Source organism: Pongo pygmaeus, chromosome 5 (assembly GCF_028885625.2).
Source record: "Pongo pygmaeus isolate AG05252 chromosome 5, NHGRI_mPonPyg2-v2.0_pri, whole genome shotgun sequence".
Classification (NCBI taxonomy): Eukaryota; Metazoa; Chordata; class Mammalia; order Primates; family Hominidae; genus Pongo; species Pongo pygmaeus.
In genome coordinates this window covers 129,443,102-129,456,227 of record NC_072378.2, presented here as the reverse complement: position 1 = coordinate 129,456,227, position 13,126 = coordinate 129,443,102, and the positions used below count along the sequence as shown (strand labels likewise).

General features: G+C 31.5%; 1 protein-coding gene across 2 annotated transcripts in view; it reads right to left on the bottom strand.

Annotated features, from left to right (window-relative positions):
* The window catches only part of LAMA2 (laminin subunit alpha 2), a 648,749-nt gene that overhangs the window by 347,290 nt on the left and 288,333 nt on the right, over nt 1-13,126 (bottom strand). For both annotated transcript variants that reach the window (XM_054490395.2, XM_054490396.2), the window contains exon 10: nt 7,104-7,264. In XM_054490395.2, the coding sequence (XP_054346370.2) occupies nt 7,104-7,264 (161 nt within the window). The remainder of the gene's footprint in view (nt 1-7,103; nt 7,265-13,126) is intronic.

Sequence of the window (13,126 nt, the reverse complement as noted above, 5' to 3'; positions counted from 1 at the left end):
TTAATTAGCAGTATTTGTTGAGGACTTACTCCTAAAACACATTTTTCCAAGGCTAGATAATAGTTGATGGGTTAGAGAGGGAGAAGGAAATACATAAACATTAGTTCTCAATTTTCACAAGCTTAGCTTTTAATATTGTGAAAGAGAACCAGAGCTGGACAGTAGTTAAAACGATGAAAACAGGCTTCAGTGAGAAACTATTGCAATAGGGAAAAAGCGAGCTTAGTAAAGAACTAGCCTCCATTCCCAATACAACATGAACAAGTAGGGATTCGGTGCCAAGGAACAGGTGGAGATTTATAGCCATGAGCAAGGATCGGGGGCGAACAATCATTAAGAGGAGACATCAGGGGTAGGTAGGGGGGATTCTTGCTAAACCAAATTAACAGGATTCTTGTTGAAGACAGGCCAGAAGGATCAGATATCAAGGGCAAGGGGTTCTTCACACACTGACTTAGCAGAATTCTTGCTATAACCAAGCTAGGTTTGAGGACAAGGCTCAACAATGAGGCCTCATCAAAAAGAGGACTCAGAGAAGCCTTTCCAAAGTTTGGTCAAGGAGAGAGTCTGTCAATGTAAAAAACTGACTAACATAATATTATTTGAACTGTAGCTGTTGCAAGAGATAAATCCATTCATTCGTGAACCTTTTATGCCAAAAATTCTACATCTGTAATTTAGATTCAGGATTAAATGTACACATTGAAGGCCATTTGTAAAAATGCCCAGGAATCCAGTCTACAAGTTAATGAAGTGACCATTCCTGTACACAAATGAAAAAGAGGGAAATCCAAAACCAATAAAAATGTTAACACACCATAAAATTCCTTTCAGAGAAAAAGAACAGAAACTTCTCTCTACTTGGGAAACGCAGTATAAACAACAACAAAAAGTAACCCAGTAGGTATTTATGGTTCTACTTTATACTTGTACAAGGCTTCAATGTTATAATTATACCTATTGAGAGGCAGAAAAGATTCAATAACACCATTTCATAGATTATAAAATAGAATCGGAAAGGCTAAATGACTGTCAAAGCTTCACGAGATTTTAGTTCTCTTCCTTCCTTCTTTCTTTTGTATGAGTCATTGTGTTATCTTCTTATTGTGCAATGATAAAGAAAATATATAGGGTCCATATCATCACCAGAGGTAAGATAGACATAAAATAGAATTACTCATTATGAGATCATAAAAGAAAAGAAAAAGTTTGAAAAGTGATTATGCCATGAGAATGATATGATTTGAGGATGCAGGGGCAGCTTTCCTGAGAAAGTTGAAGTTAAGCCGAGCCATTAAAAATGCCTGGCTAAGCAAAGGAATAGGGCTAGAAATGAGGTTTCCCAAGCAATCTGAATAGAACTTATAAAATTCCAGATGCTACAAAGAACTAAGAGACTCAAGAAATTTAAGCAAATCTGAAAAACAGTGACTGAAACTCAAGAACATTCTGGAGAGGTAAGCCAAGGCCAGATCACATCGTCTAGTGGGCCTGTAAGGACTTAATGGAAAATGCAATAAAAACAAAGCAAAACAAGATGAAAATACAGACTTTGATTTCTAGTCTTCTACTTCACTATTTATCTTTCTATTATAAGACTTTGATAAAAATAAAAGCACATGTTCCTACCTAGATCAAGGTCAATTTATATTATGTGTGAGATTCTATAAACCAACTGATTTTGCATAAATAATATGACACCAAACTGCAAAAGAGCCCATTTCTAGCATATGGTACTTGAAATAAACAAATACTGAGAGTCAGACAGCACTTACAGTCAATGACTTGTCATATATCTGAGATTGACTTGCCTGTTGTAATTCATAAGTGACAGAAATTTCAAAATTTTTAACAATGCAAAAATATTATAAACATTTAAGTGTCTTGAGCTAGCACTGCTTTCACATTTTGAAATATAATGGTGATAATGTTCACTAATATTGTTGAAGAGAAAATCTTATGTGTAAAATTTAATAATGTAGTTGACATTGTATTAAAAATTTCATTCACCTCTTTTTAAATCTGGAATTCTTTTTTACATTCAATTAAAGAAATTTTAAATTAGAAATTATTTTAAGACATTCAAAAAGCACATATAACATGTATTACCCATGCAACCTAGAGGTAACAAAACATTTATATTTTATATTTACCTCAGATATATTTTTAAAGCAATGATACTTAGATACAAATGAATCTCATTTCACTTCTGTTTTATTCCCTTTCCTGTTTCTCTAGAGGTAACTACTATTCTGAAATTAGTACTTACCCTACAAGTGTATTTAAATTTTTAAAATATAATATATGTGTTCACAAACAATGTAGTGTTGTTTTATGTTTTACAACTTGACATAAATAATACCATAATGACATTGTTTTTTCCACCTGAAGTTTCTGAAATTTATCATTGTTTATACATGAAGATCTATTTCAACCACTTTAATGGTTTCTTTTATCAGATTAAAGGAAATATTACAATTTATTTTTGCTATTTATTTTCTCATTTTCATCATAGTAAGTACATCTATGTTGAGCACATTTTAGATGGTTTTTCTGTACATACTGTAAGAGTTTTTTGGGGTAAATGTTTGGATGTGGAATTGTTGGTTGACAGGGTTTTACCACCTTCAAAGATACTAGATAATGCCATATTGCCCTCCTAAATTGTGGTACTAATTAACTCTATTAATAGAAATGGTAAACATTTCAAATTTCACAGATTTTCACTGGTACTTGGTCATGGTCAGCTGTCTCCTTATTTAGAATTTTATGTTCTACAACAATAACCTTTAAAAATTATCTCAATTTTACAAACACTTATTTTTAGGTATCACAAAGTTTTTGTTGATATTCTAAATATTTTTATTACATTTTCCATTTGCTTGTCACTGACATATAGAAATACTACTGCTTTTTATAGATTGATTCTTCTAGACTATAATCTAGTGAAACTGTCTTATGGGTTCAATATTCTTACTAAAGGACATATATTATTTAATATTCTTTCCATGAAGTTGGACTGTGAGTGGTAAACACTCACAATAAAGATATTTGCCCCAGTTTTAATATTTTTCTCTTTGTCTTGCTGGTTGACAGGTATCCTACTATGGGTAGACTTATTTTTTATCATCCTCAAACTGAGGATTTATAATAGTTTTTAACTCATAATCATTCTTTTCTCCTTCATTATTTTTTTGAATATTGTTTCACCTCAACTTCTTCTAATCTCTTCCTTGGCAACTTCTGCTAAACTTCCGTTCAATTTTATCATTCTGTGAGTCAGTTAGCATCATATTTATTTACTTCCCTATGTCAATTTATAGGTAATTTTTTCAGGTCTATGTTTCTGATTTTCTATCCTGCAGTTTCTCATCCCTTGTTTAACCCAATCATTGAATTTTTAATTTCAATGACTATATATTTTTTCATTTCTGGAAGTAAATTATACATGTTTCTTTTCCAAACCTGGTTACTTTTGAATTTTAATATAGCATCTATTTTATATTATTTTTTTCTATTCCTTCTTTGTTTATTCTTCAATCTTCTAATTGTAATGCTTTTACAATTGTACATTTTAAACATATTTTTATGATTTATGTGATAAGAATATGATCACAGATTTTTATGAATTCAAAATTTATTTCAGACTACCCTTTCTAGTTCTTTGTGTACAAATATTCTCATTTTTGTGGCTACTGGTTTCCTTTTGTAGTTATTTTCCTTTTGTGTACTTTACTTGCTTTGCGATGAGATCATTTTCAGTTGAGGCTGTATTATTTTTCCTATGGGAATACCATTTCCTTGACTTGTTGAAGAACGCCAGCACATAAAGGGAGAATAAAAATGGATCCCATTCCCATGTGGCACACAGGTTTGGGGATTTGGTCCTACACAAGGTAGTAACATTTACCCACCCAGAGCCCCTAAGAGAAAAGTTTTCTAGCTGCCTCTGTAGGCTTGCAGGAAGAATTTTCTAGCCCCCATTTCACTGTCTGAAAGCATTTCTAGTGTCCCTGCTTCAGTGAGTTCAGCTGCAATTTCCATCTGTGGGTCCAAATCCTAGTGTCAAGTCCTAGGGAGGGCATTAAAAATCCAAACTTTAGCCCTGATCTTAGAACTAAGACTTGCCTCCCACCCTCCACCCCATGACCCCAGTTGCTCAGTTTAGCTTGAGCTTTTGCTTATGCTTAACTTAGATTTCCCTCTTCGGTCTGACATCCAGGAATTTCCCTTTCTTTCTTGAATCTAAATGTTTATAAATCTATTTGCTATGTTTATGCAGCATATCTGTGTTTTTAAAATAGCAAAAGTGGGAGAAGTGATGTCCATATCAGTTCAGTATGTCATTTTACCCACAGGAAAAATAATACAGCCTCAACTGAAATGGGCTCATCACAGAGCAGTCATTTAAAATTTAAAAGACAAAAAACAATTAGGCCCAAGACTTCCTAATGAAGCCCTTTTTAAGAATGTCTTCACACTTCAGTGAGATATTTCTTTCTGATAAAAAAAATTATGTAAAAACTCATATGTTATAGTATAAGAGAATAAAGGTACAAATGTTTAAGGTTAATAAGCATTTTGGAGATGAATACTTATATACACATTATTTCATATGTGATTTATATTATTTCTATTTACAGATAAATACTTATTTAAAGTTACTAACTTGGATAGAAATATATGGATACTTATGTATATATTCTTCCCCTTCTGCTAAAAATCTGTCATTTGATTTGAATTTATATCTCCAATATTTTAGTCTCTCAATAAAATTTTGCTTCTTAAGCAGCATTTTGATCCATGCTGTTTTTACCATCAGTTGACATATCTATGTCAAATCATGTTTTTGTGAAACAGTATGAACTGTTACATTAAGTGTTTTTTCAGCATTTAAATACACTACACTAAGTGTCTTTTCAGTATCTAAATTGTATGCATATTTTGTTGAAATGCTAGGTTATTTATTTTTTTTTAACAAGAGACTGTAGGAACTTAATTGTAGTACATTGCATGCACATTTTGATGTAACTCATCGTGGCATATTATGATATTATTGTGATATGATATAATTTTGTGATGTAATTCATGTTATATGCATATAATTTGTGATTTTTGTAACTATGTAGATGTTTTATGAAACTTGCTTTCTGCAAGTTTTTAATCCTGAAACAATTTAGTTTATAAGAACTTACAGTTTTCTATTTAAGATATCACATGGTAGAAAGGCATTTATTTTAATAACGCTATTTACTTAATTTTCATTCTCTTTTATGATTTCTTAATTGCTGTTTATTGTTGCATTTTAATTGTCTGTGTAGAGCTTCAAGTGTCTACACAGGAGGCATCTTTCTTATTAGGATTATAATAATTCTCAGTACAATATTGAGTTCGGCTGAGAGCAGGCAGTAAGTAGCTCAAGGGGCTTTCCCTTGGAGCCCTGCTAATCACTACAGCTCTCTTGCTCTAGCCTTTCTCGTTGTATTTACTAAAGAAAATGAACTCGCTTGTTACTCCCTTTCCTTGCAAATACCAGACATCACAATTGTATGAGTGGTAGGTGTAGAAAAACACTTCTTTTTCTTCCCTGTTTGATTTTATACATTCTAGAAACTCAGGAGGTTTCTTTTCCATTTTAAGCTTAGTTTTGCCTGTCCTTTATTTGAGCGAGTGGTAAAGGTTAGAGATTTCTGTGGAGTTTTGAAAAGAGAATAAAGCACACACAAGACATGTTTTGATAAATACTAGAGAAGATGCACTAAGAGCCTGCAGGATTGCCCACAGAGACATACAAAATGGAGATGGGAGGTGTCCTTAAGCAAGCAATCACTCACACACTGCTACACAACCTTGGTCGACTCAAGCAATTTTTCATTTCAGATAATATTGGAATGAAATGAAATAGATTAGAAAATTTACTATATTCCAGGACATGGCAACTTTTTACTATGGGTTGGTGGACTTTTCTGCTTACTGTGTCCACAGGAGTTTTATTACTTCAGTAGTTCAAAACAGGAACCTAAATTGCCCCTGATGTAACATATACCTATTATGTAACTATTATCATTATATTTAGCTTGATATTTCCAGACATTCTTGTCCCAATTCATAAACACTTCATTAAAATTAATATTTGCTACTTATATTATGGCTTAATGGTTGTATATGTACGCATATGCTCACATGTATCAAATATAACTATATAATATTTTATAGCTGCCTAGATAAGACTAACAGGTCAATAAAAATATTTTTAATAAGGGTCCCTCTTTAATTGAAAATAAAGAAAAAAGTACTAACTTTCATTTTTACATTAGTATGGTATGCTAACTCTTTCAAAGAATGGTTCATTCTCTCAGCTAATGTAGTTATACACCGTCTGGTCAGAATGTTATAGAACTCATTACTATAGCTAAAGTAAATCAGTCTTTTCATTTTTCACTTGTGCATGCCTCTATGTTTCATAATGTTTATAAGCTGCAGATGTAATGCATCCCTTGGTGTTAACATGATTTGTTATTAGGTGAGAATGTACAACAAATAAAGTTGCATTTCTAAAAGTAATCTTAGAAGAAAATATTGAGCCTTTAATTAATTCCATTAGGGCTTTGTATATTTTTTATAATTAAAGAGAAAAATTTGAATATAGTGAGTATTTTAAGACTTATCTGGGTTCAAACTTTAGAGGATTATTTAAAATTCAGAATAAAACCCTTGACAGAATTCATTTCTGAATTAGATGCAAAGGTAGATTTGAATGCACTTTAGTTTTAAAGGGTTGCTATTTCTAGTGCCGTATATTTTTAAATTAACACACTAGTTGGGCAATGGGGTGAAAGTGTTTTTGTTATAAAATAACAAGCCTTTAAATGTGGTTTATCCTCTCTGCATTTGTAGGCTTTTAGATAAGTGCCTTATAAACATCCTGCTACAGTGAACCTGGTGGGCATTTAAAGACATTTATAGGGTCACCATGTATAGAATAGATAATGGATACTTCCAGAAGTCATTATAATTGCTTAATGCCAAGGAAATTAACAGAGAAGCCAAGAAAAATAACCTTCTATCTTGACAGTGGGACATTACTGGAATAAACAATGTACCTTGCAGATACAGGGGCCAAAACAAGGATCCTCATTTTTGCTCCCTAACCCACTGCAGTTACAGGCTTTGCAGTCTGGGTAGCCAGTGTAGCCCCTGGCACACCGATCACAGCTCACACCTCCAAAACCAGTTCTGCAATGACAGGATCCAGGTGCCAAACCTAAAGAAAGATGAGCCACATATCAACATTTCTAAAACAAGTACATAATTTGGTTGTTAAAGTTTTAATGATAGTAACCTTTAAAAGGCTATTTTGACACAAAAATAGATTTTTGATATACATCAATAAAGAAAAGTTAAAACCAAAGAGTAGAGGGTTTAATTAAAAGCTTTCTATGATTAGGTGAACATAGCATCTTCTAAGTGTCAATAAAAATATTAAAAATGTAAACAAGAAAGATGAAATCTCAAAGCATCTACCAAACTATGGCTATCGAAAACAATGACCAAGGAGTAATTTCCACAAACGCTAATGCTGATGACGCTACATTGAGAAGAATAAGCAGTAATGAATGCAAAACTAGTGGCTCACGGAACAAGCCTGTTCCACCAGACTATCACAGGTGCAAGGTAGCCTTGGGAATAAAGATATATTACTTAAAATAACAGTTTAACAATGATACTCTAAGAACATGCCACTGGCAGTATTATTAAAGAAAATAAAGGTGTTCACTGGAATTGATATTTTGGGGATAAGAAGCAATAGATGAGGGGAATGAAAAGTTTAAATTTACTTTTTTAACATAGAGAAATACAAAACACAATGTTTATTCATGTCTTTGATTAAAAAATAGAAATAATACAGGATGAATGAATACAACTAACAAACCTTCAAAATCTGGAGAAAGATAAAAGCAAATCAGTAATATATATAGTCCATCAGAAAGAAGAAAGGAGGAGGGAAAAAAAAGCAAGGAAACATTAGGGAGAGAAAGCAAAAAGCAGAATGACAGAATTAGTGTCAGAAATGCATACTAAATATATACTAATGAGTTAAGCAGTCTTACTGTTCTTATTAAAAACATAAACATGTAATGTGCACAAGAGATACACAAAATGAACAGGAATATTACAAATAAAAGAAAATGAAAGTGTATCAAGAAAGTGTACGGAAAAGAAAAAAAAGTTGTGAAATATTAATTAGGGCCAAAGTAGAACTCAAATAAACTAGGTTCAGTAAGACAAGCTCTCATTTTACATTGATAAAAATATAATAAAAACACGATTTAAATTATTATGTTTATGCTTCAAATAAGCACTAATTATCAGTACAAAAATATGTAGACAACAAAATATATTGGAAATAAAAAGTTTAAAAGTCAATGGCTGAAAATGATGCTAACTTAAGTATTTACAGATGAAGTAAGAAAAAACAGAAAATTTGAATAATCTAATAATATCAAATTACATATTATGTGGTATATAACTATAAATATTTACCACAGTTTGTGATTGACTAATCTATACAAAATATTCAATTATCAAAGCAGAAATTATCTAAGGCTTATTTTCTTAACATAAATTACTACTTTTAGATGTGTATCAAATGCCACAAAAATTAGGATTAAATGAATTCTGAATACCAAACATGATGAGAGAATTTTATGTAAAATTCAACTATTCTAAAAATTAATGCCTAAATATTTCTCTTTAATAGCTCTTGGGTTAAAGAGAAAATCAAGACTTCAATTAAAAATAAATAGCTATCTAGGTAGAATATAATAGCAGTAAAAAAGGAACTTAATTTTTGTTGAGTATGGAAAAACTGTACCCAAAAATAAACTTATAGGCTTAAATAGTCCATTACTTTAAAAAATACAGATAAATTAAAATTTAATTCATTTAAGTGTAAAAAAGAGAAAATATAAACACCACAGGAAATAAAGAGATTTGAAAAAAAGAAAAGCAAGCAAAAGGAAACTGTAAACAAAGCTAATCAAGGGTATCAAAAGAGGACAAATTATCAAAGAACTACCACAAACCTGTTTTAATGATAGTTAATTTTTTTTATTATTATACTTTAAGTTCTGGAATACATGTGCAGAACATCCAGGTTTGTCACATAGGTATGCACGTGCCATGGTGGTTTGCTGCAGCCATCGACCTGTCATCTACATTAGGTATTTCTCCTAATGCTGTTCCTCCCCTAGACCCCCACCCACTGACAGGCCCTGGTGTGTGATGTTCCCCTCCCTGTGTTCATGTGTTCTCATTGTTCAACTCCCACTTACGAGTGAGAATATGTGGTGTTTGGTTTTCTGTAATGCTAGTTAATTTTTACAGACTGTTTTCAAAACTTGAAACTCTTATGGTCATATAAAAATGGAGAGCTATGTAATTCAATTTATGAAGCAAATTTTAACTTGATACCCAAAAGAAAAAACGATAACCCAAAATAAACAAAACTGCTAAGACTCAAATAGCACTTATCTTATGGTAGTCATTATACTTAGCATTACACGAAACACAGGGGTTAATTCAGTTAGTACTCAAAACATTATATGAGATAGACACTATTATTTCTCCCGTTTCACAGATAAGGTAACTAAGGCACGGAGAAATTAAGTGATTTGCCAAAGGAGCACAACTGGTGGGTGTCTGAGTCACAGGCAATTTAACTTATGAATCCAGATGAGCAAAACACCAAACTGAATCCTAAAGTACATTTACAGGATCCTCTATGATGTCCAAGTAGAACATACTCTAGTAATATAAATATTGTTTGATATTAATAAGTTCATTTCTAACAGATTACCCAATAGACCAAATGGGAAATAAATCTGATAATTTTAATAAAGTTTGCAAAGGCATTAAATAGTTTAACATTTATTTCTGATGTTAAAATTTCCAGAAATTGAGGCTAAATATAGAAGTACTTCATGTATTAAACAATGCCTATCTTAACTTTTATTTCTGGAAGTATTGTAGACTAGATGTCCAAAAAACCCCTCCTGTTCAGAACACTTGAAGATACAGAATAAAATTAAATGTAGAAAAATAGATAGGTAGGTAGGTAGGTAGGTAGGTAGGTAGACAGATAGATTGAAAGATAGATGGCAGATAATAGAATGGTTGTGCTGGTATGAAATAAAGAAACCCCTTGGAGATGAGAAACTACAAAACTGACTTCTAGAAAGCTTACGTCATTCTTTAAAACAATGTCTTTCCTGGAGTTGACTGGCAAATTCTGATGACTAGACTACAGTTCATGGAGCATGGTTTTACAGAAGAACAACAAAAAATTCTAGGTCCTATATAAGGCAGGTCATTATCACATAACTTTATGTAAATTCAAGGCTTCTGAAAGAATAAACTAAGAAATACATATGCACGCATACATCCACAAAACACACACACACACACACACACACACACACACTTATGAAACACATAAGAAAATGAAGTCCATATGAATAAGAGTTAGAAGAGAAATAAAAATGCAGACTCAGACTCAATAACAGAGTGCTTCTAACAGATTCAGAAAATAAAATAAATATATTTAATATGTCTAAAGAGCTGAAAGTAATATTAAATGTAGGTGAGTAAAAAAGAGTATTGAAAAACAAAATGTAGTTTGAAAATTTCCTTATGAAATATAACAAAATAAATTCTAGATGGATTAAAAAATTAAGTATTATAAAATGAAATCATACAGATGAAGAAAACAAATACATTTTTCTAATCTTGGGATAGATGAGAGTTCTAGGATTATAAAGCATGTAAGAAATAATCAAAAAAATCAAAATTTATAATAATCATGGGATGGTATCATTATTATAAGTGAAGAATTTTACCTGAACTTTGATAGCTGATTACATAAAATTTTTGAAGTTTGTGCATTAGAAATTATCAACAGTAGTGAGACACAAAGCAAATCTGAACACCGATTATTAAAAAATGACATACTATCACTGTTTTTAATATTTAAAGCGCTCTTACAAATCTACGAGGGAGAAAACTTCCTTCTACCAAAAGAAAATGAAGAAAACTAAAAGAAAAATCAGAAAAGAAATACATTGTACTTCCCTCGTAATCAAATGAATGCCAGTAATACACTAAAATATCCTTTTCTACTATCTGGTTATGTAATCTGATGAAGAAGTGCAAACCATGACACCACATCTTACAGTCTTTCCTAAATAAGTTATCAGAGTAAGCATGAAGATAAAAATGACCTACAAATATGTGTCCAATTTTGCAATTCGAGCCTGTATCAAATAATTTGTATCTAATTACAGTATTGCAATCTTGATTATTATATTTCTATTTTTGAATTATAAGCATTAATTATTGGTCTGGAGCTGAATATAACTGTGAAAATCTTTGAAAAGATTTCAGAGATATGTAATTGACAGACACTGACAAGTGGCAAAGAATGTAGGGATGATAGTCTTTATCACATCTTATATAGTAGGACCTCAAGAGAAAGTCTAAATGTAGTCAATGATGAAATAGACATGTAAGCTCTCTTGAACATGATAAAGATATCATAGAAGAAACACATAATAAAAATGTATGGATGGTGGAATGAAGGAGGGAGGTGTTGTGAACGATACATTTCTTCACCTTTCAAGACAGAGAGTCAATAGACAATATGTAATGGTGATAAAAGTACTGATAAGAATATTATTTAGATATTAAAGGTAACTCACTGAAAAACTGAATCGGAAAAAAGGCTCAATATTTTTAAATTTGGAAGTAAGACTGGGATAAATAGGTTGAAGAGGACACTTATTTTATTTCTTTACTATTAAGAATTTATTTTACTATGTATTGTTTTTATAATAATTGAGAAATAATTATATGGAATAATAATTATTAAAGGATTGGTTACAATAAACAAAAATTTGAAACAATCTTAATGTCCATATAAAGTTGAGAGGGTAAATAATTATGGCATGACCATATAGTAATGTGTTATTTAGGTGCTGAAACCAGACTTCAGAGAAAGTTTTCATAGATTTTTGGGGAAACTCATCACATAAAGTTAAGAGGAGCAATATCAGAAATTTTTGTGCGCATTATGACAGAAATATATGAAACTGTCAATAGTGGTATCTCTCCTGAATTACCACTGATTTGTATATTTATTTTTCTACTTTTCCATTTTTATTCTGTGATCATATACTCATTATTCAAAAAGGGGTAGGGAAGAGTTAAATGATATTAATGAAAACAACATTGTGATTTACTTGTAACCACAAAAAGAAAAGAAGGCTTAAAACGAAAAGTGAGCTCAGTAATTCATCCTTCGACTATCAAAACTTATCTGCTTTTTAATATTTCAAAATTTAGTCTACATGTAATGCTCAGATTGATAATCCTACAGTTTTATAAAGAAAGCAGGTTATAAGAATTGTACCTAAGAAACATTGCTGGTCTTTTAACGCTAAAGTCATTAGGGAAAAAAAAAAAAACTACATTGTAGCCTTGATTAATTTTAGTCTTTCTAGAGAAGAAGTGTCCCAGTGCATTCTATGAATTTACTACTTAAACTTGGTGAGCAACTGCCCCGGAAGTAGCTCCCAAACGCTTTATATCAAGAAGTTATGTTGGCATTTGATTCCTTAATGTTTGGAGTTCATGAATTTCATTCCTCAAAGGAAGTGTTTAGCTTAAATTAGTGCCAGCCTCTTTCTGTTCATTAATTCATGACTACTACCTTCTTAGTCCTTTATGAACACTTCTTGCTTTCTATATTATTGCCTACATCTCAATGTGTGAGTTCTTCTATTTGCTTTTCCCACTACAGCACACACATTCCTCAATGAACACTGGCATTTCATGCTAGAACTCATAGAAGCTACAAACAATCTAATAAATAACATGATATGAAAAAATTACATATACCACAGATTTGTGATTGACTCTCTCTCTCTCTCTTTGTGTGTGTGTGTGTGTGTGTGTGTGTGTGATCTCAAAATACATAATTCAACTCTTCTTGCTATGAAAACATTATAATTAAACATGAAAGTAATTATTGAGATGAATTTAAAAACTGCTTCCTGGAGGGAATGCTAAT